The sequence below is a fragment of the Pseudorca crassidens genome, chromosome 5, assembly GCF_039906515.1.
Source record: "Pseudorca crassidens isolate mPseCra1 chromosome 5, mPseCra1.hap1, whole genome shotgun sequence".
NCBI lineage: Eukaryota > Metazoa > Chordata > Mammalia > Artiodactyla > Delphinidae > Pseudorca > Pseudorca crassidens.
In genome coordinates, this window is record NC_090300.1 from 16,703,811 (window position 1) to 16,731,667 (window position 27,857).

At 42.5% G+C, this 27,857-nt stretch overlaps 1 protein-coding gene across 2 annotated transcripts in view; it reads right to left on the bottom strand.

Moving 5' to 3' along the window:
* Positions 1-2,457: 2,457 nt before the first annotated feature.
* The window catches only part of CPNE4 (copine 4), a 581,373-nt gene continuing 555,973 nt past the window's right edge, over positions 2,458-27,857 (bottom strand). For both annotated transcript variants that reach the window (XM_067737446.1, XM_067737447.1), the window contains exons 11-16: positions 26,621-26,754; positions 19,256-19,310; positions 16,201-16,252; positions 13,500-13,633; positions 7,777-8,013; positions 2,458-3,063 (exon numbers count right to left, since the gene is read on the bottom strand). In XM_067737446.1, coding sequence (XP_067593547.1) covers positions 2,929-3,063; positions 7,777-8,013; positions 13,500-13,633; positions 16,201-16,252; positions 19,256-19,310; positions 26,621-26,754 — 747 coding nt within the window. In that variant the 3' untranslated portion in view covers positions 2,458-2,928. The remainder of the gene's footprint in view (positions 3,064-7,776; positions 8,014-13,499; positions 13,634-16,200; positions 16,253-19,255; positions 19,311-26,620; positions 26,755-27,857) is intronic.

Genomic DNA, 27,857 nt, shown 5'->3' on the forward strand with positions numbered 1-27,857 from the left:
CATGCACATATGGTCACCTTATCTTTGATAAAGGAGGCAGGAATATACAGTGGAGAAAGGACAGCCTCTTCAATAAGTGGTGCTGGGAAAACTGGACAGGTACATGTAAAAGTATGAGATTAGAACACTCCCTAATACCATACACAAAAATAAGCTCAAAATGGATTAAAGACCCAAATGTAAGGCCAGAAACTATCAAACTCTTAGAGGAAAACATAGGCAGAACACTCTACGACATAAATCACAGCAATATCCTTTTCAACCCACCTCCTAGAGAAATGGAAATAAAAACAAAAATAAACAAATGGGACCTAATGAAACTTAACAGCTTTTGCACAGCAAAGGAAATCATAAACAAGACCAAAAGACAACCCTCAGAATGGGAGAAAATATTTGCAAATGAAGCAACTGACAAAGGATTAATCTCCAAAATCTACAAGCAGTTCATGCAGCTCAATAACAAAAAAACAAACAACCCAATCCAAAAATGGGCAGAACACCTAAATAGACATTTCTCCGAAGACGATAAACAGATTGCCAACAAACACATTGAAAGAATGCTCAACATCATTAATCATTAGAGAAATGCAAATCAAAACTACAATGATATGTCATCTCACACTGGTCAGAATGGCCATCATCAAAAAATCTAGAAACAATAAATGCTGGAGAGGGGGTGCAGAAAATGGAACACTCTTGCATTGCTGGTGGGAATGTGAATTGGTACAGCCACTGTGGAGAACAATACGGAGGTTCCTTAAAAAACTACAAATAGAACTACCATATGACCCAGCAATCCCACTACTGGGCATATACCCTGAGAAAACCATAATTCAAAAAGAGTCATGTACCAAAATGTTCATTGCAGCTCTATTTACAATAGCCAGGACATGGAAGCAACCTAAGTGTCCATCATCGGATGAATGGATAAAGAAGATGTGGCACATATATACAATGGAATATTACTCAGCCATAAAAAGAAACGAAATTGAGTAATTTGTAGTGAGGTGGATGGACCTAGAGTCTGTCATACAGAGTGAAGTAAGTCAGAAAGAGAAAGACAAATACCGTATACTAACACATATATATGGAATCTAAGGAAAAAAAAATGTCATGAAGAACCTATGGGTAAGACGGGAATAAAGACACAGACCTACTAGAGAATGCACTTGAGGATATGGGGAGAGGGAAGGGTAAGCTGTGACAAAGTGAGAGAGTGGCATGTACATATATACACTACCAAACGTAAAATAGATAGCTAGTGGGAAGCAGCCGCATAGCACAGGGAGATCAGCTCAGTGCTTTGTGACCACCTAGAGGGGTGGGATAGGGAGGGTGGGAGGGAGGGAGACACAAGAGGGAAGAGATATGGGAACATATGTATATGTATAACTGATTCACTTTGTTATAAAGCAGATACTAACACACCATTGTAAAGCAATTATACTCCAATAAATATGTAAAAAAATAAAATATAATAAAATAGATAACCAACAAGTACCTACTGTACAGCACAGGGGACTATATTCAATTTCCTGTAATAAACCATAATGGAAAAGAACATGAAAAAGGATATGTGTGTATATATATATATATATATATATATATGTAAAACTCAAACACTTTGCTGTACACCTAAAACTACCACAACATTATAAATCAACTATACTTCAATAAAAATGTTAAAAAAATTTTAAAAATCTACAGTGGATTTGATGTTGATCATGAAGCACATTAACAAGTCTGTTCATTCGTTCTTTTACGCATTCACTTATTTGAGTAGTATTCCATTTATTCATTAAGCATCTATCTATTGAATAGTTATCTATTCATTACACATATTGCTTACTATGTTCCCGGCACATAGACATTGAAGCTCATGTCCTTGTTTTGGGTTAGAAACAACCACCAGCTATTTCTGGCGAACAGGGTCTAAGTATTTTAATTCCTTGTCTGTTAAAAACCATGATCCACATGTTTCTATGGGACTGTGAAAGAGCTATTCCTAACCTGAGGCCAAGTCACTTACATGAACACTGTTCAGAAATTGCCTTGAAAAGAGAAACAAGACTATAAGCCTTAGAAAAAATTCCGTTAAGTACCAAATTTATTCATAAAATACATGGCTATTTGCTGTTGACAAGTTTCCACTGTCATGGGTCTATTGAAGACACTTTGAGGTCATTCCTAGGGAGTGACATAAACATGGGGCCTGAACTGGCATCATCTGGGACTCAGAGCTCTAGGATCTTGGGCCCATGCACACCTATTGCATCACGGTCAAAATTTAAACAAGATTCTCTGGTGATTTGTATACACAGGGAAGTCTGAGAGGTGCTGGATTGGGTGCCCCAGACCCACTTCAAGAAGACCACCTCTAGGTGGATAAGCCCCTTTTTCAGTGGAGGGACCATTCTCAGCAGGGAAGAATTATGGCCGACAACTGCAAAAAGAGCATGGTTTTTTTTTTTTTTTATTTTAAACATGCAAAATACAGTCCATGCATCTGCCATTTTAAAAAGTCTCTCATCCTGTAGCAGATAAAACCAAATATGTTTTGGCTATCAACGTTCAAGAAATGTTTCAAAATGCTTTACAGTGTAAAGATAATAAGAAATTTAGCAAAATTTCAACAAACCTGTATAAAAAACAGATACAGATAACATTTTATATCAAGGCGACATGCTGTAATGTAAAGAGTAAGTTATAATTATCTGTGTTTCTTTGTAAAAAGTCTTTAACAATACAAGGGCTTAGCAGATCCAGGCCTCAGGGCTACACATGCAAAAAAAATTGTTAGTTAGTTAAAAATCACCAAAACGTGCTATTTTTAAATGTGTACCTTTGTGTCTTTTTAAGTACAGGATAATAGAAGTATTAAGTATCAGCAGGAATAGTATTCAAGGACTCTGTAAAAGTGTGTAGACTTCATGGAGCCAGTGTCCGGGAAGAGTCATACATTTCTGATGAACATTTTGGCTTAATCCCTTTGCCATTGTAATAGTCCACGACTTGGTTTGGGACTTCAGCCAACACGCTCTTTGCCAGGGCAGCTGGAGATGCCTGCAGGGAAGAAGAAATCACAGTGACTTTGGCACCTGGCCAAGGGAATCTGACCCAAATCAGCCTAAAAGACTTGAGTCCTGCTCTAAGCAGCTGGTCCCATTCATTCATTCATTCATTCATCATTCATTCTGTACTTGTCAGTGCCTACTCCAAGCAAGAGTTGTCAGATTGTTGGAAAATGAACCTTTAATTTCATAATTACATTTTTTCATGTCTGTTTCAAAATATAAAACTATTCATATCTGAGGATGGGTGAACACTGGATGGCAGAAAGAATTGCCTTGCAGTTTTGTGTCTGATTTACATTCAAATCCATATACCTATTTATGTTCCAGGCACTATGCGAGCGTTTATAGGGTCTATGATTCTTGCCATTAGGAAGTTACAGTCATGTGAGGGGAGCGTGGTGGGGCCGAAATTAACCCTCCTATGAGGCAGAACATGATACATCCCACAGACCAGCAGATCACATCAATGGGAGCTTGTTAGAAATGTAAAATCTTAGACCCATCCCAGAACTAATGAATCAGAATCTGCATTTTAACTTGATGCCTAGGTGATTCCTGTGCATATTGAAATTTGAGAAGCACTGCTCTAGGGAGTCACAGACACTGTGTGACCAGAGCACAAAAAACTAAGACTAAGGCATCTTGGAGGAAATCACAGAAGGCTTCCAAGAAGAGATGGCATTTACATTGGGTATATTTTGAAACAGGGAGAAGGAAAGGATTGGCATTTGATCATTCTAGGGACTGTGAGTCATCTGATGGGGCTCTAAAGGAAGTGCATGAGTGTGTGTGTGTGTGTGTGTGTGTGTGTGTGTGTGTATGTGTGTGTGTGTTGGGGATGCAGGATTGGTGGGGCATTCAGTTGGAAAATGAGCTTGTGGCCAGGTGATGGAGAGTCTTGAATACTGTGCTAATTTATGTAGCCTTTCTTATATCAGCATTATGGACTCACTGCAGGCCTTGGGGCAGAGAAAGGTAGAGGTTGATATTCTGCATGGACTCTGGACTCATGCAGAGCTGGGCCTGACCTCTGACCCTGGCACTCACTACTAACTCCCCAGCCACTGGGCAAATAAGATTGCCTGAACCTCATTGTTAGCAATTACTGAAGAGGTTGAAAATTTGAAGCAGAGAGAAATGTTTGAGGTCCCTCTGGAAAAGTCCTGAAGGAAAGGGGGCTGGACTAAATGCCAGATGACGAGGTTTCTAGCTCTTTCCTTCCTATGTGGCTTGTCACTCAGCCATTCAACTTTGCTAAGCCCCGATATTCTGAGACAAGAAAGGAAAGAACAGGAATTCATTCTATCTCAGAGTGTTTTTTTTTTTTCTAATTTTTATTTATTTATTTATTTTTGACTGTGTTGGGTCCTCGTTTCTGTGCGTGGGCTTTCTCTAGTTGTGGCGAGTGGGGGGGCCACTCTTCATCGCAGTGCGCAGGCCTCTCACTGTCACGGCCTCTCTTGTTGCGGAGTGCAAGCTCCAGACGCGCAGGCTCAGTAGTTGTGGCTCACGGGCCTAGTTGCTCCATGGCATGTGTGATCTTCCCAGACCTGGGCTTGAACCCGTGTCCCCTGCATTGGCAGGCAGATTCTCAACCACTGCACCACCAGGGAAGCCCCTATCTCAGAGTTTTTAGGAGGCTCAAAATATAAGAGACACGTACCTTAAAAACAATCTGAAAACACAGTGAGGAGTGTTTCTAAAGCGACTGCTCACATTTTGAAGGTGCCATAGTATGTTGGACATTGGTATCCATGAATGCTCTTTTATTTTATAAATAACTGCTCAGGGTCATGTGTTAGATCATGGCCCACTTTTACACTGGGGAAGACACAATAGTCATTTCCTCCCTTTTCTCTCTGGTCATTGCTCACACAAAGTTTAGAAAGATAAAGACTTGACTTCCCAGTCTCCCTGGCATCTAGGGATGGCCATGTGATCCAATTTCATTGTTTGAGACCCAAGTGGGAGTTTCCTGGGGGGTGTTTCTTGGAGCTCTTTAACAGACATCACTGGCTCTGTTTCTCTTTCTTCTTTCTTTTTTCCTTGAACTAGAATATGATTCCTAGAGCTATGGCAACCATTTTATCATTGTGAGGGAATAACAAAAAGAATCTCTTAAGTGCTGGTCCTGACACTATTGAATCATTGAAAAAAACTAATGTCAGCAGCCACCAGCCCCTAACATCTAGCTACACGAGAAAAATATATCTGTACTTATATAATCCAGGGTTTCTCAATTTTGGCACTATTGCAATTTTGATATATTGGATATATTTGATAATTCTTTGTGTGGGGACTGCCCTCTGCATCATAGGATGCTTACTAGCATCCCTGGCCTTTACCCACTGGATGCAAGTAGCCATCAAAAATGTCTCCAGACATTGCCAAATGTCCCCTGGGGAGAAAAATCATCCTTGGTTAAGAACCACTCATGTAATCCACTGTGAGATGGATTTGCTGTTATTTGAAGACAAAAATATTCCTGAACAGTACGTCAAGCAGAACTTGCTCAGATGATAAAAGTATCCTGTAGTTACACTGCCCAATGTGGTAGTCACCAGACACGTGCTGTCACTGAGCCCTTGCAATGTAGTTAGTGTGACTAAAAACTGATTTTTAAATTTAATTTTAATGAATTTAAATTTAAATAACAACATGTGGCTCTTTGCTACTGTGTTGGACAGCACAATTCCCAATGATACTCCTGCCCTTTGCATATCTGTGCTGGTGGTTCTGGGGAGCAGAGAGGGCCTGGAGGTCCATTAACTTGGGATAAGGCAGAAAAAATATGAAAGTAGCTGGCAAGAACAGTAATAAAAGTCACATTTATTAACTACCTACAGGCACCAGGAGCTGTGCTGAGCGTTATATAAGCCCCACCTCTAATTTTCCAATGTGTGTGTTATTTGCCCCATTTTACAGATGAAAGTCTGTGACACAGAGAGGTTAAGTAACTTGCCCCAAGCCACACAGCTCAGAGCCTCTGCCCTGTCCGAAGCTCTGAGTTATCATGCAGAGCAGAAAAAGGCGATTCATGGGTTCCTGGCTATATGAAATGATATCAGTGCCTCACCTTGAGTTTTATTTATGGTTTATTGAATTCAGAATAGATTAGTTTGGATAATGAAATGGTTCTCAGAATCTAATTTGAAATTCAGGAAGCTAAGGCGGGTGTTAAACTCCTGGTACTCTGCTCTAGTGGACCACAGGGAGCTGGGAGCCTGGAGCAGCGGGGCAGTGAGTGAGCCCCCTTCCTCGCCCTGATCAGGCACTTCCTTGTTACAGGTGCCCCTCACCTCCCTGCCCACTCTACAAGGTCTGTCCTCCTTATGTCCCAGCTCCAGCCGCTTCTCCGAAGTTTTGTAGCCACAGGGTGGCCCACCTCAATCGCCCACAGATCGCTTGGTGTGAGTTTTCTGCGGATACCTGTGTCCCAACCGGGCAGTTCTCCAGTAAATTCCTGGAGGCTGGGCCCCATGGCTCCTCCTCTCACTGTGGTGCCAGTGCTAGCACACAGCAGGCACTCTGCAGGTGTGTGAGGGAGAGCAGGGGCGGGGTGGAGGCTGCAACAGTGCATGGCCCCGTGGCATGTGTGTGTGTGTGTGTCTGTAGGGGGCGGGGAGAGGGTGGTTTGGAGAAGCTCTTGGAGCCCTCTTCACTCAGGCAACGCTGTAGGTGGTGGTCAGTCCTGTGGTACTTCTGTCAAGCTGACAAGACGGGGTGGGACATCACAGTCTGGAAGAACACCCTCCCCCCATCTTGGGCACCATGTGAGCAAGTGGTTTCAATGATGAACACAACTGTGGGCGATTCAGCTCCAGCAAACCCCAACTTGAAGAGGATGCCCCACCTTGCTGTTCTGTGCAGACAACTTGGGGGCTTGGAAACCTCCCCTTGGGTAAGTTGAAGATGGGCTACGGTAGCAGAGTTGCCCTCTGTGAGTCACCCAGGCTCACTGCCCACACACTTGTGGGAGCTTTCACTGGGGCATGGAACAAAAGAACACAGGGGGCTGCCTGTGACACAGTGGGGGAGGCTCTGCAGGGCTCTTCAGGGCCACGGCCATCCCAGAGGGAAACTGTATGAATCAGAAAACTTTTTTTTTTTTAAACCCTGTGGGTCATGAACCAGTTTTGATTCTGCCTTAGCAAACTTATTTCAGCATTTTCCCCTATTGACCACAAACAACTGTTTAATATCATCCTTTAAACTAACTTTATTATCTTGCTGTTTCCCTCATTAATGAATTGAATAAATCTTTGATGCTGCTTACTGTACGTTTATACAGGATTTATGTTTCTATCATTTTGAAAATATACTTTGCCAAGGCAAACACAGACCTCTGCCAGGGCACGTGGCTTGACAAGGAGAACCAAGGCCGAATTTCAGCTCTTTGCTACTTCAGCCAGGCAACCTTGAGCAGGGAACAACCTGCCCAACTGTACATGGCAGTCCTGGGTACACTGGAGACCCTAAATTCTGTGGATGAGGCCAAGCTCCAATGAAATGTTGGCCACATAGTTAGCATGACTGACTCAGGTTATACTTCTTTCTCCAGCAAGCCAAGCTCTACATGTCCTGGGTGGGAATCGGCCTGGCCCAGGCAGGGACAGCTGGCATTGCTTCACTACGAACACTGGTGGAAAAAGGGGGGGGGGGGCTTCTGCTCTCCCAGGGGAAGCCCCTGAGATATACGTACGTGTTTGAAGTTCCTGAAGGGCACGAACTGGACGATGTCGCGAAGGACGGGCTCTCCCTTAGGCGACCTCAGAATCCCGTCGTCACCGTCCAGCATCTGCATGTCACTGAAGTCTGCGTTGCCCACTCCCACGATGATGACCGACATGGGGAGGTGGGAGGCATGGACGATGGCCTCCCTCGTGTCGGCCATGTCTGTGATGACCCCGTCAGTCAGGATCAGCAGGATGAAGTATTGCTGCCATCGGTGGGACACCAGGAGACGATGGGGATGGAGAGGTGGGAGAGACAAGGACAAAGCCAGTTACACACTCCGGCGGCTCCGGTGCATACTGACCACAGCAAATGACAACTGACTTTTCCTGAGTGCCCGTGTTGACAACCCTAAACACTGAAGACTTAGGATGAATGGAGCTTAAAGGCAGGCACAGTAATTGCAGGTTAATTCTAATAATCACCTTAGTGATGGTTACAAAGCACAGGGTGTAGACAGAGCAGCAGAAGAGTCAGGGGGGCTGGCTTCAAAGCCTCTTGCTCTGAGATGCTGGGAATTTTCCCTTAACTCCTCTGGGTCTCAGCCTCTTCATCTCTCAAATGAGGGGTGGGGCTAGATCATTCATACGGTCCTCTTCAGCTTGGAGATTTGCAAGAGTCTAAAGCCGAGCTGCCTAATATTTACAATAGCCACCAGCTCCATGTAACTATGGTGCCCTTGCAATGTGGTGAAAGCAATGGAGAAACAGAAATTTTCATTTTATTTCATTTGAATGAATTTAAATTTAACTTTAAAAAGTGGATACCCGATTGAGTTATTGGAAATCTTTTAAGTACGTTTGTAACAACTATAAATAAGTGAATCCACTTTCTCAATTACCAACTTATAAAATCTATATAAGGATCAAGTATTTTCCATGGTAATTTAGCATCCAAATTGAGATGACGTGAGTATAAAATACACACTGGAGTTTGAAGACTTAGTACAAAAAAAAAGAATGTATAATATTTTATTAATAATTTTTATATGGAATACCTCTTAAGATGATAATGTTTTAGTTATACTGGGTTAAATAAAATATATTATTAAAATTAATTTCCCTGCTTCTATTCACTTTTTAAAATGTGGCTACTGGAGAATTTAAAATCTCTGCATGCCTCTCACTGTATTTCTAGTGGATGGCGCTGTGCTAAAGCCCTGCTAGAAAAGGCAAGGGTCACAGTCTCTCCCTCTGAAGGCTGTGTGCCCTGGGCTAATGAGTGGCCTGCAGGTGGCTGCCCTTCTCCAAGGATGTGGGCAGAAGACTCTTCCTGCTCTAAGTCCTGGTTGGACAGGCTGGTGGGTGACTCATCTGAGATGGAGATTGGAGAGAAGGCTCCATGCTCATCAGCACAGGAAGGGCTTGGGAAGGGTTACGGGGTCTGGAGAGGGAAGGTCCAGTGGAGGACGTCACTGTCCTTAGTCGTTAGAGGCATCATGACAGTCTCTCAGGTGAGAGGGGAGGGAAGGAGGTCACTGAGATGCTGCTCATGCCAAACCCAAAAGAATTTCTAATGTAATCTTTGCAATATGTTCTACATCTACAGGGAATAAATGTGGGATGATGAAACCATTCCAAGTTGCCACATTTCAAAGGTGAAAGGCTAGGTAGAATAGTCACATGTTGAAAACATCTGTTTTTGAGATTCACACTTAGAAAGCTGCATATAGGCTGGCAGTGCTAAAGAGTTCCCATTTTTCTCTGTGAGTCTGAAAAAAATGTTTTTAAACAAAACAACTCAGTCAAAAATGCAATTAGAGAGAAGAGAAATTCACACTCTGATGAAGACAATCACATGTCCTGAATGCTTTCCATACAGTTTAATATAAAGACTAATTCTGGGGCTTCCCTGGTGGTGCAGTGGTTAAGAATTTGCCTGCCATTGCAGGGGACACAGATTCGAGCCCTGGCCTGGGAAGATCCCACATGCTGCAGAGCAACTAAGCCCGTGCACCACAACTACTGAGCCTGAGCTCTAGAGCCTGCAAGCCACAACTACTGAGCCCACATGCCACAACTACTGAAGCCTAGAGCCTGTGCTCTGCAATGAGAAGCCATGACAATGAGAAGCCTGAGCACCTCAACGAAGAGTAGCCCCCGCTCACCGCAACTAGAGAAAGCCCGTGCACAGCAATGAAGACCCAATGCAGACAAAAACAAACAAACAAACAAACAAATATATATATATATATATATATATGACTAATTCTGTTCCATGTCCACTAACTACCCACCCCTAGTTCTAGTTGATCAATTTTCAAATTCATTCGAATTGTCAATTTTCATCCATACCTATGCTTTTTAAGTCTTATACATTCACAGAGAAGGTGGCCTGGGAATTTGGAGGAAGATTTCAGTTGGGTGAAGTGATTGAGGAACTAGGGAGTTGCAAGGAGAAGGCACAGAAGGAGGCAGCTTGGTGGCCTGGGGCTGGAGGGAAGCAGTGTAGGAAACCAGAAATGACTCTTCCCAGGGTGTGCCTTAGAGGCCATGGCAGGTGCCACACCTGGATGGAGACTCATCCTGATTCCTGATCAGGTGGGCTTGTGAGTGAATCACACTTCTGTGCCCTCATCGTCCACTCCCCACCCTCCCCTAACTCCTGTCTGATTCGACCTTCATGGTCCAGGGCACAGATCTCCTCTACCTGCCCCCTACAATACCCACAGGAGCAAACAACCTGACAGTCACACGACCACATCAAGAAAGTTTAGAGTTGTTGTGGTCTAGAGCGGACGTTGGCAAAATATTTTCTGTAAAGGGGCTATAATAAATACTTTAGGCTCTGCAGGCCATAATGATGTCTGTGGCAATGACATAACTCTGCCTGTTAGAATGAAAACAGCCATAGACAGTGCTTGATAGGAATGTTCATGGCTGGGTTCCGTTAAAACTTTACTGATGGACACAAGTTTGAATGTCATATAACTTTTGTGTGCCATGAAATATTATTCTCCTTTTGATTTTTTTCAACCATTTAAAAATGTAAAAGCCATTCTTACCTAGCAAGCCACTGAAAAACAGGTTGCAGAATGTGGCTGGCTTTTCATTTAGAGCAGGGGCTCTTAACCTAGACTTGCGGACTGTTGAGTTGAAAGAATTCAGGCAGTCTGTTCAGCTGGGGTAAATTAAAGTTTTATTTTCACTAACCTCTAACTAAAACTTATCATTTTTTTCAATTCTAAATATAATTAACAAATAAAATTAGTTTTAACTGTACTTGTGACTGAGTCACTAATAGAAATCACAGAATACGTTCCTGTTATCTTACAGTGTTTGCAAATATCTCAACGTGTCATTTACATTCAACACTACTTAGAAATTACAGAATTATTAGGCCAGCCACAAATTCTCATAATTTAATTTTATTACTATATTTATGATGCTTCTATGTAACATTTAAAGATATTTTGCTAACTGCATTTCAATATACTTGGTTTATTTTATAACATATGTTTTATTTTGTGCATTTAAAGGCCCTTCTGAGGAGGGGTCCATGGGCTTCACCAGCTGCTAATGGTGTCCATGGAACAAAAACGGTTAAGAAGCTCTGGTCTGAAGAGACTGTCAAGTTTCTAGAACCTGATCCTTCCAGGTTTAATCTAGCTAAAGGTAATAGGCTGAAGACTGTTGGATCAAAACACTGATGGAAATTTCCAATAAAGGTCGCAGTAACATTTGCTTCCAAAGTCAGGCTAGGAAAGTGCTCATGGGTGAAATATTATAGTCTTTGAATGTACTTGAGGTCCTGCTTACATAAGGAGAGGACACTTTTTTCTTTCTAGAAGAGTTCCACAAAACTGAGGAGAAAATCCTACAGCCACAGACTTCCTGGCACCACTTGCCTACAAGGTTCAAGGTTAGGACCCTTAGCAATCAGTGATAACAAGGGGCCCTAGACCACACACTGTTCGAAAGATAATGGAAACCTCTGGGGGAAAGCATCAGTGTTCCTGGCCTATAGGAGTGAGTTATTTGGGGATATGTGGATTAGACGCTTCCAGTACTGTTTCCTGACCTGTCCTTTCAGAGCAGACACATCTGTCCCTGGAGGAGTGAGTAATAGCCAAAACCTCATGCTGGTTTGTATTAGTCCAGAACTCAGACCTATGTCAGATTCTCTTTACTCCTGTGAGTCCTGGTACCCCAGGGAGGCTGAGATGGTTCAAACTGGGCTCCGGGGAGCCCTAGGGATGCCTTGGATGCTCTTGGGTATAAAGGGAGTCAAGGAGAATAGACAAGTTTGGACCCCATCCTTCAGCCCATATTTAGAAAAAATAGTCTGTTTTCTTAAAATCTATTTTATGTATTTGGTTTCTGAGCAAGGTATTATTTGAAGTATTTGAATTTGAAGTCCTGGTGATTTAAAAAAAGGTTAAAAATAAAATTAAATACTGATCCTGTCCAACCTTATGCCTAAATCTTGCATCTGAGAGGATTCAGATTTGCTTCAAGGCCTCTGTGGGTTTGGCAAGATGGAGATGCTATTGACTTTGACAAACATGGTCTTCACAGGGGTGTTGGGGAGCAAAGTTTGGGTGGTACAGGTGGAAGGGTCAATGGGAGGAGAGATGGAGGCAGTGAATATGGGCAGTTCTTTCAATGAATTTTGCTGTAAAAGAGAGTAAAATGAGGGACAGTACCTAAAGGGTAAAGTGCTGAGAGAGAGTTTTGAACCGAAACAAGAGATATTGTAACATGCTTTATTTGCTAATAGGAATGAGTCTTCAGTAGAAAGGGAAAAATAGGTGATGAGGTGAGAAAGGGAATATAAGTATGAGGTCAGTGTCCCTAATAGTTGGGAGGTGTGTGCTGCAGTGCATAGAGCAGAGGTCGCCATGAGACGGGAGTGTGGTCCAGCCCATCCTAACAAAAGAGAAGCTGAGAACACAGGCACAGGGCAAGGGGGTCAGATGAGCTCACACAAGAAGGTAAGGGAGCAGCATATCATATTCTTCATGCAAATTCAGTGTCTTGGAACCCAGGATAAAATCACAGAGAAAATTTCAGACATTAGCAATATTCTGCTAAATCTGAGAAAATGCCATACAGCTAAAAAAGGACATAGGACATAATGACGGTATTGAAAAATGATGCATAGAAAAGCTATTACAGCAATATATTTAAGGCTAATATATTAGGGGAAAAAAACAAACTCTATTTGGCCTTGTAACCTTGGTTTGCATTTTTCTTAAGAAAACCACTAATAGGACCTGAAATAAACCTTCACTGTGATGTTGTGTGTTACTTCACTTGACTACCAGGTGGAAGAATAACCCATTGTTTTACTTCACTTCCATCTGTAGTCTGGGTACACTGGAAAGCATGCTTAGTTTTGGACAGTTTTTTTCCTTCCTAGGAACTGAAGGTGAGTATGAGTTTTATGAGGATGACCTACACTCCAGTGAATATAGTGGCTTTCCCTGTTGAAGGCCTTCTGTGTTCAGGTAACATTGCAGACATTTGAGTTATGTCATCTCTAAGCCTCATGTTAATCCAGCAGAGATAGGCATGATTATCCCTATTTTTCAGGTGAGGAGACTGAGGACTGGGGGAAGGTTAAGTCACTTCTTCAAACTCACACAGGTAGAAATGCAAATTTATTGTCAGATTGGGATGGGTGCTATGGCCAGTATCCAGGTGAGGATGGGTAAATGCCCATTAGCAGGTAGACCACCTCTCTCCTTACCGATGCCTCCTTAGTGTTGGTCTCCTCTGATGCTGACTTGGCAACCTTCTGGATGATGGGAGCGATGTTGGTGGGGCCATAGAGCTGGAGTTTGGGAAGGCAGCTCTGGTAGGCTTCCACAACTCCTTGAATCCCTGAGGTGGAATTGGCAAAGATCAATAGCTAAATAGTCCCCCTAAATATATTTATAATCAAACACACACACACACACACACACACACAAATGAAGCATTAACTTCCCCCAAATAGTCCTTATCAATAGCACATCTATGTTCTTAAGATAAAAAAGAAAATACCACATCTGGGCTGGTATCTCTGCCTCCACTCCCACTAAAATAATTTTCTTTATTCATTTTACTTATTTTTTTTTGAAATTGACTTGGGAAGAATTTATTAATGAATGATTGTGTTTGCTACAGAATACAAACAAGCTTTTTATGACAAAGAGAATATTCTAGACCCATTAAAAAATGTCAGTTACAAACCTATGTATTCCCAAATCTTTTTCTATACTTTCAAAAATAAGGGATTCATATTGGGAATATTTTGCAACCCTACAACTTAAAATTCAGAGAGAAATCATTTTGGTCTGAAATCATTCTCTTTAAAGGTTCAAGTCAAGAGCGATCATTTCCACCAATGTCTCCCTTATGTCTCACCTTACACAATAGATTTCATTAGATCCTCCTATTGTAATGAAGCCAACATCGTACCTATTTTACAGGTAAGAAACTGAGGCTCAGAGAGGTTTGCTGCAGACTCAGGATTCACACCCAGTTGTGTCTGGCTCTAAGGGCCATGCTCACAGCTTTAACATCCCTCTCATTTTCACACCATCCTGTTGACTCTAGTATAACCACCCCGGGCCACCTATGTGAGGATGTGTACCCACAACCATCTCTCCAAATGTTAAAGTCCTTGTGGGTAGGAATTGTGACTTTCTTTCTCATGAGCTCGAGGCAGGTCGGGCACATGGCAGCTGCTCCCCAAATGTGTGATGAATGAGCAAGATGACGGTCACAGTCATCTGCTGGGCACTGTAGTACAGGTGAGTGACGTCCATCACCATGGGCACCCCTCATTTAAGGGGGGCTTCCATCCAAGAGATCATGATGGGTGGGCTCTGCTGGAAGAGGCAGCCCTGCTAGTGTAGCTCCTCCCAGCGTAAGTCTTGGCTGCACACTGAATGTTCTAACTGCGATCCCACAGAGACAGTCCCATTATCTATGATTTTTGTTCAAATGGTCCTCTCTGTGTCTGTGCCTGTGTTACCTCTCTCTTCCCCTGTTTCATCTCATCCTCCTGCACCCCTTTCTACCCTGAAACAGCACACTGGTCCTGTTTTAAGCCAGAGAGACCCACAAAGCCCCTCCTGTGATTTTTTTCCCTCCACATCCTGCCAACCAGATTTTGGGCATCTTGGATGAGCAAGTTGTGCTCTGTTCTGCCTTTATACACATGCATGTAACAAAATGTGTATGAAAATGACTGAAAATGCTTCATTCTCTTTGTCCTGCCCCAAAGTCTGCCATTCTAAAGACAGGTGCCAAATCATTACATAGCCTGGTTTTGAAGTTAAGTGATGCTGAACAGAAGCTCTTTATCTGTTTTGGTTTTTGAGGTTTTGCCTAAGATAAGCAAGTCTGAGTTCTCTTCCAAAAATACCAGGCAGGTGAATTCTAAGATGTGAAATGGGTTAACACTGGATATGTCCTTCATTCTGCTTTGATGGAAAACCATTCTTACAGTTGAAGAGAGGGAATGGTTTGAGATGAGGGAAGCCTAAACTGTAATAAACTTGGCGTGAGGGATGATGAGAGGGAATAAGGGCAGAATGGAGATCTGGTCTCATAGGTTGTTGCGTGCAGACTCGGGGATATTGATATCATGTTCTTGGACAGTTAGTGCCAAATATGTGAAATAAACTGCGGGATGTTCTACACTCCCACAGGATCTGAATTAATCCTGTTCAGCCCCTTCCTCCTCTATAGGAAGGAGGAGAGACACAGACATTTCCACCAGCCCACTGCAAAAATGTCTTACCCTTTTCATAGCAACAGGTGTACTTGGCTCTATTTATTATTTAGAAATCAGGAAAAATGATTCTAGGATACAATTTATCATCATAGTCATCATCATCATTTTGTGGAATGTCTTGGGAAATTTCTAGCTGGAAATAACATAATACAGACCAAAACCTTTGAGAAGACTCTTTCTGGCACAAAACCATGAAGTGACTTGTTTGAAGTTGCTGAGGGCATATCCTTTGCCAACATGAAAGTGTCACATGATCTCCACGCTTCCCCCTTTCCTTATTACTTCACAGAGAGGAAGTTGTGCAAAATAAATACTTGATGACAGCTTGGAAAGCAGAAGGAGGGGTACCTCATCACTGCCCATCACGTGACCCTTCCCTCAATTTTTTTTGTTTTTTGGGTGTTTTTGGCCAGAAGAATCCAGAATTGGAATCAATATTCTTGCTCTAAGCTCAAGACCTCTTCTGCATTCTGTCTTTTCCAGCTCTTACGTCTCTGCTCTGTTATGGCCTTCAGAGTAGCGTGTTTATTTGGGTCCAGGGAGCCTACTTCTCCTCTGTGGACAATCATCACTGACATACTGCATCAGGAGAGAGAAACTAAAATGGGAAAAGTACGAAGGGAAGGGCTGTGAAACACTGACTTCCTTTCACGTTGTGATTTACCTGCACATTCTGGGTTGTCTTCATTAAAGTTGATTGCGAAGTCGTGAGATACCTGGACACCAATTAAAATTTACAAAAGGAAGAAAGGAGAATGACAACATTAATCCAGTAAGGAGGCACTGGGGCTTAGAGTTTGCCAACAGATGCTCATTACATTCATTATGTGTCAAGCAGCGGGAACCATTTTAAGCCTTTACACAATCACTCTGAGATGGAGGGTGGGTTCTAAGCTCCCTGTGGAGTTGAGGTGACAGGGAGATTTTCTAGAATCAGATAAATGCTGGCAGGAGGAGAAGAATAAGGCATACGAAAAAAAAAAAAATCCAAGAAAATATTTCATAAAAATGTAACTCCAAATAGCTTCCGGATAGAAGTGTCCACAGACCAGAGGCTTAGATTTGGTTGAGTTCTATTTGGAGCCAGTGATTAAAAAATGATAACTCAATAACCTAAGCTGTCTGCTTGACATGGCCATGGTTACAAAGGCTCCAGCAAAGCTGTTGACATTTAAGACTCATTCTAACATAGTATACAGAGCTGCCAGGCAGGAGGATTTTCACATACATACAGGTAAAAATAGACTCTTGCTTTTGGAAAAGTAATAAAGAAATAATTCCAACACAAATTCCTCTACCTGGCAGGACATATGTACGAGGTCAAATAATATGTGGTTTACTTTTTTCTTTCTAAAACCTGATAAAATAAGAGGGGTGTCCTGGCATCTATACATTTTTATTGGGTCACTTGGAATTTTACTGAGACTTCTATTTCAAAGGCTATTTCCCACAGGACTGACTCTCTGGGGCCTAGAAAATAGGTCATTGTGTTAAAAGACCCCTCTTTTCTCAGCGGGGGTCAGAGCTGATGCTGTTGGTGCCTCGCTCACACTCCCTTGCCCTTGACTTTTCCAGGCAACTCAGCCGACTGCCAATCATCCCACCTGCTTTATTTACCTTAAGTTTTTCTTGGGCTTCCAGAGCCTGCTTTGCCTGCCCAAGTGACAGGCTAAAAATGGTGGGGAATTAATGTCCCCTGGGAGTAATGTCCCCAGGGAGTAGCTCTTCATCATGGTCTGATGGGAGGTGGTGTGTCAATATCCCAGGTCTCTTACCCCTTGGGGTCTGTGTGCGCTCTGCATTGTCTCCCGGGTTCAGCTCTGGCTGTCCATGCTGGTAATGGCTTGTTAGTAAACCCTATGTTGATTTCTCTCCATTTCCCCACTCTCTACTGAGGTTTCCTCCACCTCTCAAATAAACTACTTGCCTCCAAATCCCTGTCGCAAGGTCCCAGTAGAGCACAAACTAAGGCGGAGGTACTTGTGGCTCAGTTTCAATGCAAACTGAGATTTTATCCTCAAGAAGTAAGTCATGGTAATTTTGTAAACACTCTGGGGGGCACCTGAGTTGCTGAGACCATCAGGGCCTGTCTGGGGCAGAGGGGAGATGAGGCATGGAAAAGGGTATCTGAATGGCTTTGGGGAAGCAGAGTGAGAATACGTGAGGGGTGCCTGTTAGGGCAGCAGGAATAAGTTAGCTGCCAGTCAGAGTGGAGCCAGGGGATCAGGACTTTAGCAAACAGCACGAAGAAGAAGTTGCTTCAGGAGGGTGACCAGGCAGATGTCAGGGATGAGGACAGAAAGGCCTGGAGCCAGGTATGCTGCACACCTTTGTCCTCAGCCCCGCTGGGTCAAGCTGAGACCGGAAGGCTGTCTGGGGTGATGTGAGGAGGACACTCAAGCATCTCAGGGCAGCTGGACTGGTGGTTGTCCAGGTGCATTCCAGGCTCGAGGCTCAGCACCTCTGTGAGGAAGGTGGGCACCCACCTGCCCACATTCAGGAACTGATACCCCGTCTGAAGGGGACTGCATCTCCTGAGCTCTGGCTAATACTTTTATGTGTAATCTTTGAATTTTAGTGTTATCAGGCCTTTCAGTTTTTCCAGAGAAGCCAGAAATCTGACATTTTATATGAAATTGTCTAATTCTTAAAAAAAACTGTGTGTCAAATAGAATATGGCCTAATGTCTACAGGCCACCAGTCAACAACTCTTGTTCTATATTCTTCCCCCACCATGTACTGATTTCCGACAAATGCTTCTAGAATTCTGTAGCATGGTCAGCAGGAAGGCCAGTGTGGGCTACAAAGCAAACAAGGAGGAGGACAGGTCAGGGAGACAGGCTACTCCGTCATCTCTCACTCCAGCAGGAAAAGGGAGGTGAACTCCCTCTTTCACTGAAGGCCCTTGGTCTGATGGCTCTGGGGTGGAAGCAAAAGTTGGCATCTGCCTCCTGCTGTTCAGCTCAGACAAGGTCAGTAAAAGAGAAATTGATGACTGGGCGGTATTGCTTGCACTTAGCTGGGACCTCAGAGGCTTCCTGAGGCCGCAGTAGGAGCCTTGTTCCTCTCCAAGGTTCTCCCACCTGGGAGGCTGAGTCCCCTGTGGAGAGTATCCCACAGGGCCATCTGGTATACCATAGGAGACTGCCTCAGTTCCACTGCAGCACAAATCTCTCCACGTACGTCTCTGCCTTCTTTGTGAGAAATTGGCATCGAGACCAAATAGGATCCCAGTGTCTTTACATGAGCCTTTCAACTCCAGAGTCTCTGAGCCCGAGCAGCGCTTTCTTCAGGATTTTTCTGTGTCTCCCACAAAAGACTGGTGCTTAGGGACTTGGGATGAGGGAGTCTGTAGACCTCACTGTCATGGACTTTCACTGTCAACATGGTCAATAGGGTCTTTCTCCAGGGGAGATCTGAATACATGGGTTCTGAGCCACTGGAGATCAACTTCCGAGTGTTTTCACAGTCTCTGACTATGTCTGTAAGAAGCTAAACAATGGAACACTTCATTTGGAAATGACTCTGAGAAGGCCAATCCAGAATACCAGGAGATTGGCTGTCATCAAAACAGAGGCTCTGAGGAGCTAATCTCACTGGTTCTGAAGACCACTTCTGCCTCTTTGGGCCCTTACATAATTATATCAAAGGTCGAAAGAGTGAGACTCCTGTGAGGGAAACCCAACTCATCCTTTGTTTATAGCAAAACACTCACTCACCGTGTACTCTGGGGGTATCCTGGCACCGAACCCAAAGGCTGGGAACATTTTGTCACTGAAATTAAAAAAAAGAAGTTGCTACATTTGTCCATTTAATGAGGAAGAAAAACACGAACTTGCATTACTTTGCGAGAATAGGTCACTATGCCAAATACTGACTACCCATGCTTCTTGATTACCTGTGGTAACAGGGGATAGCAATAGTGTGAGCAACTAAAATCAAGAAATAATCCCCAAAGTTCATCACTTTACTGCTTTCCTTTACTATAGGTGAGACGATGGGCAGGAGAAGAATAAACATTGATTGGCACTACAATATGCCAGATATGATGCTAGGCCATGTACATACATAGTTAATTTTCACACAATGTTTGAAGGTCCACCTACTTATTATTCTTGTTTTACTGATGAATAAACTGAGTCTCAGAAAGGCTAAGAAAATGACCTAAGGTGTTTACCAGTGAGCACTGTGTGATTCCAAAGCCCATGTCTTTTCTATTATACCATCATGACTTACTGATTATGTACAGCATTAAATGCGATTTCCTCTTGCACTTCCCATAACTGGGCCTCCTGACCAGATCACAAATAAGACTCTTCTTAAGCAAAATTTGTGCTGTCAGGGGATTGTTGCAGTGGGGCTCTGGAGTATTGCTCTTGGAAGAAGGCATGCCCCCCTCAGGCTATCTACCTTTTACTTTCTCTCCCATTAAAAACACAACTGAGATTTGTTCTTGGAACAGTTCCTCCATTTCGCAGTTCTTGCAGAGCCAGCCAAGGAGAAAAGGAAATTCAGATAAGGGCTCACTGTCCCAGAATGCCTCTGGATGCAAAAGGGGAGTCCCAAGCTGAGAAGTCAAAGGATCAAAGCCAGACCGTCACCCATCACTATCTAACTGATTTAGAGGTCATCAGTAGCCAATGATGGCTTTGATAGAACTTCACCAAAATATAGCCCATTTGACCAAATTTGGGGCAGGGGTTGGGAGATACAGGGAAACCAGAATTCTCTGAAATCAACCCCTAAATTTGCCAGAAAATCACCAGTTCCTTCTTTCCCTTTCTATTGTGTAGATATGGGCTTCGTGGGGCATTGCACCTATCAGGTATTAGAAAAGGTATTAATGATGATAAATAGAAAATCATAAAATCTTATAAAGGATTAACCACAGCTCTGAGAAAAAAATACTTCTGGTCCTTGGAAATACTGAAATACTTTGTCTCAGAAATTCCTTCTTAGCCAAGACAAGGGTGAGAAGATGTGGGGAGGAATCAGCAAGGGAGATTTTAGAGGTACTTTCTAGTTAAGTCTGGAAGAAAACTGTTCTGGGTGGAGGATGGTCCTGCTTCTTCCAACTCGGATGGCTCAGAAGTCAAAACAGAGAAACCTAGAAGGCTCCACATTTTTTAATTTCTTTGATAAGTTTAGGAGGGGTGAGATTTAATATTCCACCCATTTCTAATCACAAAACCAGTGTTCCAGATGTAATGATATTCCTTTTAACCCTTCAAGCCACCCTTGTGGATTTAAGCTTGCTGAGCATGATGCACTGTTATATAACCGAGTTTCAAGAGTATGGAGGTAGGGAAAATGCCTCACCTACAAGGGGAATAATTAATGAATCAGGATGGTCTCAGTTATCTGAAGTCACAAAGACTCTAATAAACATACTAAAGAAAAAAATTCAAGCCTAAGCACAATAGATTTAAGCATTCATTTTCCCTGATTAGACATAGAACTAGGAAGAGAGGAGTCTTATTATGCAAGAGGCAAGGGAAGGCAAGCTGAGCACACAAGCAAGCATCAGCATGCCAACACATCAGGGAACTTAAGATAGGATTCAGCAGCACTGAGTAAAGGGGTCATTTAGCAATTATTGAGGACTTGATTGGTAGAAACTTCCAACCTGGAAAATTCAGGGCAAATCACCACATTGCTGAAGGCAGTATTTCTTACTATTGGAATAAAATAGTATAAAATACTATCTAAGAGCCCAGGGTCTTCAGTCGCAGTGAGCTTGACGTCTTGAACTTCTTAGGGAAAGAACTTGATCAGATGACCTGCAGATGGAAGATGCATTTTTACCCTCCCTGGTAAGGAAAAGTGGGCTAAAGCAAGAGATTAATAAAAGAAAAGACAAATGACTGTGTCCATAAGGAAATGGAGATGAACTCAGAGCAAAATAGCATTTCAGAACAACTAGACATTTAATGAAGGCTGTTCTCTAAAGCAGTGGTCTTAAAGCTAGGGTACATGGACATGCAAAGCCCTTCGAGGGATATGAGAGCATGGCTTCTTTGTTTTTAAGGGAAGTCAGTATTCAGTTCCTCTACCTCCCCATGTATTCTTTACTGAAATTCATCTTCTGGGAACATCTCTGATGGAAATACCTGCTCCTGATTCACACCTCCCCTCTCCCAATTAACCTCTGCTCACCCACTAGGAATCTCAGCCACCATGGTGAGTTGCTCCCCAGTGTAAAAGCTCCACAGCAGAAAATAAAGAGACACTTCCTGATGTGAACGACTCACTAGCAAACAAATCCTTTTGTAAGTCAGATAGTTTTGCTCATTTTTGCTTTAAAAAAATTGTAGGAAGTGCTGATGTCAGGTGGTAGATCATTAAAAATACCTTTTGATGATAGATATGTAATTTTTTGATATAAAATTTAGAATTGAAAGAATTACATAATACTCGTAGGCAAACTCTTTCCATTACCACGGACTTATAAAAACAAGCTTTCTTAGTATTTACATTGATAAAAACAAAAAATTGGATTAGTATTGATGCTAGATTTTCCCATTCTGGTCATAGGTAGCAGTCATCCACAGATATGTAAGCTAATTGGGAAAATAACCTACTATCTGTTTCACTAAGATTTTTTCATTTCTATTTTTTATAGGCAATAATCAGGTGTTGAACTTTCACAAATATTTATGATCAATTACACACTAATAAGGATTATAATAAGAACTAAACCAGAAGATATTTTTAAATACTTTGAATCTTTTCATTACAGTAAATTTTAGAGATTGGAAACTTAAAATTTTATATTCATATTTTAGTTAAAGACATGTGATACAGTGATCAATAAAGGAATTTCAAACCAAATTTTTAAAGATACATTGGAATGAAGTTCTATGGGGGAAGGGAATGTAAATATGAGCTCATGAAAAAGAAGAAACAAAATTCTCAGCTCAAACTGATGAAATTGTTCGCGCATTTTTTAAATGGACGATGGTAGGTATCAAATAGCTATGGCATTTAGATTCTGCTGGATGCATTTGCAAGAGTTAGGTAAGAGTTTTATTTTTAAATGTCCATATTTACATTACACTAGAATTTTCATTCTTTGTCACTATTTAAACTCTTGATGGAAAATGTTAGATTTCAATGCAAAAGTGTGTGAGGGCTATATGTTTTAACACTCTTTTTACAAGTATGTGAGCCAAAAAATTTTAAAGGTCATTAGTCCAAAATGACTTTTAAGTCTGACACTATAGTCCTTTTCCCTTTTGTGTAAGAGTATTAAAGAAAATAGCCTCTATCAAGTATGTACAAAAGGCAAAACTTTTGTATCTAATCCTTACAACCACTCTGCAGGGGAAGTTAGATAAATCTTTCATTTGCAGTCAAGGAAACAAGGCCCAGTATAACATCAGGAGAATAAAGAGAGCCGAGCTGGGATCTGAACCCAGGCCCCCCTGTCACCAGGACCCTGTTGACTCTGCCCTTCATAGGAGGTTGGTCTGGTCTAATGATTCAATATAATGTGCTAATATCAACAAATAACAGAATTAGCAGAACTCACCACCCCCAGGAGGCCCTCCTTGACTGTCAATCTCTCTTCTCACAAAGGATAGAGTTAATCCTTCCTTCCTCATGCGTCCCCATCCTTACATAGGCCATGTAGGGCTGTGATTCATTTATGTGCCTTTCTCTCCCATGAGACTGTGACCGACGTGAGGGGAAACCATGCTTATTAATCTCTCTGTGTCTTTACAGCACTGCGTGAGGGGCCTGGCACCCAGTACGTCCTCAGCTGCTCCATCTCACCTATCTCTCCCAATTTAACTCTGGGTCTCAATCCTGGATGCCCATTGGAATTAAAAATCCTGATCCTCAGGATGTGCACCAGACTAATTAAATCAGGGTGTCTGGGGGTAGGGCCCAGGTACCAGCTTGTTTTAAGGCTTCCTGAGTGGTTCCAATGTGGAGCCAAGGTTGAGAACAATGGATTAGTGTTGGCAGAGTGGAAAAGGTAGCGCTGTAATGTGACCCTGCCTTCCGACTTCTAACCCAACCTTCTGCACTCAAACATGCCTGTGTCAGTTCTAACCTTGCCTCTGCACAGCTCTGAGCACACCAGAGGAGACGCCTGCCTCAGTGGTTTCCAGTACCCCTGCCTTATTCTGGGGTGGCCAAGCCTATTAAACGTCAGTCTGTATTTGCGAGCAATGTACCGTATTTATACTCTCTTGGTAGCAGCTAGACCAGCCTTTCTATGAGGGACATGGCACGTGGTCAGAGACTCACATCTCTGCTGAGCCCAAGGAGTGGATACCATCTTGGACTTGAGCAGCCTAAAGAGACCAGGTTGTTCGTAGGAGCTGGGGAAGGGCTACAACCAACCGGGAACAGATGAGTTCGTTTGTGAGCACACGCTCTTGGGGAGCTGGAGGGGAGAGAGGGCAGGGGTCTCTCTCTCAGAGGTGCATAGAAAATGGGCTGGCAGGGCTGCCTTCCAGGCTCAGGACCTGAGTCTGGTCTCCCCTCAAGGCCACCCTGAGAACTCTGAGCTTCACGCGTCTCTCAAGCTGTTCAGCTTCACGGATCAGCTCATCATGACCCGTGAACAGTGACTGTACAAGGCAGGAAGAAAACCCTTGGCTGTCAGAGGCTGGGAGGAATTTCCAAGCCTCTTGGGGATTAAAAACCTCCGTGTCGCTGCAGGAGGGGGAACGGCGCCTTCTGTCAGTTTTTATTGAAGTGTTTCTTTTTGAGCAACAACCTCACTGACTTTGATGCAAGAATAAATTAATTCCAAAACCCCAACTTGAAAAGTCCTGACTTCCTGTCTATTGTCTTCCCACCCACACAGAGGAGAAGCGGTGGAAACTTGTCAGTTTTCAAGAAGCCATTAGTGTGCCCATTTCAATGCTGAGGTGCCTTTTTTATATGAAAAATATAAAAGCTCCACTGAGCTGAAGAAACCTGTTTTTCTTGGCCAGTTGGGGCTGACAACTTTGGTATTTTATTTTTAAATTTTTAAAAGAATCATTTGCAATGATTCTTCATGTAACCCCAAAAGTGTCATCTTTTACTTTTAGAATGAATCTGTATTTTTGAGGGAATACAAAATCCTCCCCAGGCTTTGTCTGGCTCACGTTATAAAGGGATAACAGCTCTAAAAGATGTGCAGGTCCCTCTGACTGTTGTATCTGCATCTTTCATGCAAGGTAATCAGGAAACAGAAGTTCTGCAGCTTGTCCAGTAAATCTGCTGCAGAACCACAGCAAGGGCTCTGGGTGTCAGCATCTTAATTTCTGGCCAGCTCACCAAATCTCCTCTTTGGAATTCATTATTACACTGCCTTGTGCCTTGCAGAGTCAACTTTATTACTAAGCAGCTATTGTGTTGTATTAAGTGCTTTTACCTACTTTACCTCTTTTATGAGAATTTCAACATTTAAAAGTTATTAAGAATCCAGAAGATGTTCCCTCTCTTCCTTCTTCTCTCATATGGACACACTTGTGTGTGTATGTGTGTGTGTGTGTGTGTGAGTGTATGTGAGAGTGAGAGAGAGAGGAGAGAATTACTGTTTTGTTGTTTTGGGGATGCAATATGTCCATCTTTTCCCTCCTTGGTAGAAGTCTCCATATGACACGAGCCTTTCTAAGAACCTCCCTGAATTGGGGCCTAAAGAAATCAGAGCTGAGATTGAAGTTGTCTTCACAGACAATATTTCAATGTTAAGTACAAGTATCATTTCAACAAGGTAATTAAAAATGTTATTATTGCCCTCTGTTCCAAATGTGGAAAAGAGGAAGTGTTAGCAGGGGCCTTGTGTTTAGAGCTGTCTGATTTGACTGTACTGTTCATTCATCCCCAACTGGCCACACACCCATCTGAGTTATTGGTGATGAACAGTATGAATCCAGAGACTCGCCAGTGGGAAGTCCACTGCTGGAAGCTTTCCTATTACCTGTCCTTTTGGTTTCTCTGCACTTTCTGGTCACTAGGTTGTGTCACTCCCTGTGGTGCCTGGGTATCAGGTTATCATGGTTTATAACCAATTATGAGACTAGAAAGAACAGAAATCAGGCTATTCCATGAAATCTCCCTGAAACCGGAGGACAGAGTCACTTTCTTTATTTTTCTGGTTTAATAGGTCAATTAGTTGCTGCTCATTACTAACTAGCCCTATATTACAATCATACCAGGCTGTCAACTGAGATTTACCAATATTTATATTTACACTGGTTCTACTTCAAAGAGCCTTCTTGATCAAACATGTGAACAACTTCACCTCAATCTGGAAATACTGGAAAGGCAGAATAAATTCAGTTCAATGTAATTTATGTAAATCACTTCTTACAGGGAATTCTCTTGGTGGGCAAGGTCAATATACATTATCAAGTAAAAATAAATGTAATACTGATCTGATCTCAAAATCATGTTTTCTATACAGACTTACAAACACATACACACACTGTCGTGGGCACACACACACCTTCTGTTAAAGTTACCAACAGCTTTTGAGGTCCATGAAACCCCACTATTACGAGCTTACACTGTGGAATGAGCTGGATCTGGGTTTAAATCCTGCCCCTGGGTGTGGAGCAGAGCACAGACCACTTCACCTCCCTGCACAGTTTTCCTCTTCTGTTAAACAACACCCATGACAGAATGTTTAATGTGAGGATCAGATAGAATAGTGTCTAATAAACCAGCGCTTCTCAAACTCCAAAGTGCACATGAATCATCTGGGAATCTTGTCACAATGCAGATGCTGATTCAAATTCTCAAGTGGGACTTGATGAAGTTCCTAGGTGACGTTATGCTGCTGGTCCATGCACCAAACTTTGAGTAGCAAGGCACATACTGAAACTACAAAAGGGAAACCAAAATCGCTATCCAGTGGTCCTGCCAGCCAAGTAAGAGAAGAAAGCTAAGAAAGTATTGTTTTGGTGGTCAGTGTAGGCTTGGCATGAACTCAGTTTCTCTAGGTGTGGAGAGGATAACACATTTGGGACAAAGCTTTATTCTGTCCTCTCATGAGCCTCAGCATAACTTCATTTCCATTCTTTGGCCCAGGGTCAGGCAAGGGCCACAGGAACCCACAGAGATGGGGAGTCTCATACCTGTCATAGTCTTGGCAAATCTCCCCCACAGCTACCAAGGCCTTCAGGTACTCATTGGGCTGGTAGGGGTGGATGTAGTGCAGGGAACAGCTGTTCCTGGGGTCCCCATTCGAAGCCGTGAAATCTATAGCTACCTGGAAGAGAAGATAGGCAAATGGGTGGATTTGATTTAAAATGAACATATTTCATAGGAATTGTGATTAGCCCTGAGAGAGACACAGCTGGTGTGTGTGTGGGGGGGGAAGCAGTATGTTACACACCTGCCAATAAGCAGAGTTAGAGAAGAAACTCATCAGCTTTAAAAACTAGTTATTCAAATAATGGAGAGGATGTGGAGAAAAGGGAACCCTCCTGCACTGTTGGTGGGAATGTAAATTGGTGCAGCCAGTATGGAAAACAGTATGGAGGTTCCTCAAAAAACTCAAAATTGAATTACCATATGACCTAGCAGTCCCACTCCTGGACATATATCCAGACAAACTCTATTCTAAAAAGATACATGCACCCCTATGTTCATAGCAGCACTATTCACCATAGCCAAGATGTGGAAACAACCTGAATGTCCATCCGCAGATGAATGGATAAAGAAGATGTGGTACATATATACAATGGAATACTATTCAGCCATAAAAACAAATGAAATAATGCCATTTGCAGCAACATGGATGCAACTAGAGATGATCATACTAAGTGAAGTAAGTCAGAAAGAGAAAAACAAATACCATAGGATATCACTTACATGTGGAATCTAAAATATGACACAAATGAACTTATCTATGAAACAGACTCACAGACATAGAGAACAGACCTGTGGTTGCCAAGGGTGAAGGGGTGTCGGGGAGGGATGGAGTGGGAGTTTGGGTTTAGCAGATGTAAACTATTATATATAGGATAGATCAACAACAAGGTCCTACTGTATAGCACAGGGAACTATATTCAATATCTTGTGATAAATCATAATGGAAAAGAATATATAAAAATAATGTATATATATATATATATGTATAACTGAGTCACTTTGCTGTACAGCAGAAATTACACAACATTGTGAATCAACTATACTTCAGTAAAAAAACCTAGTTATTAATTTGGTTGAGGCCATTTCTATAGTCTTCAACCTCCCTCTCCCCTATGCCCTCTTTTCTCCTTGTCCAAAACAGAACTTGAGGTTGACGTCCAGGTTAGAAAACCCAGCATCTGATCCACGACGTCACCAGGCAGCAAGGGTAAGGGTGGA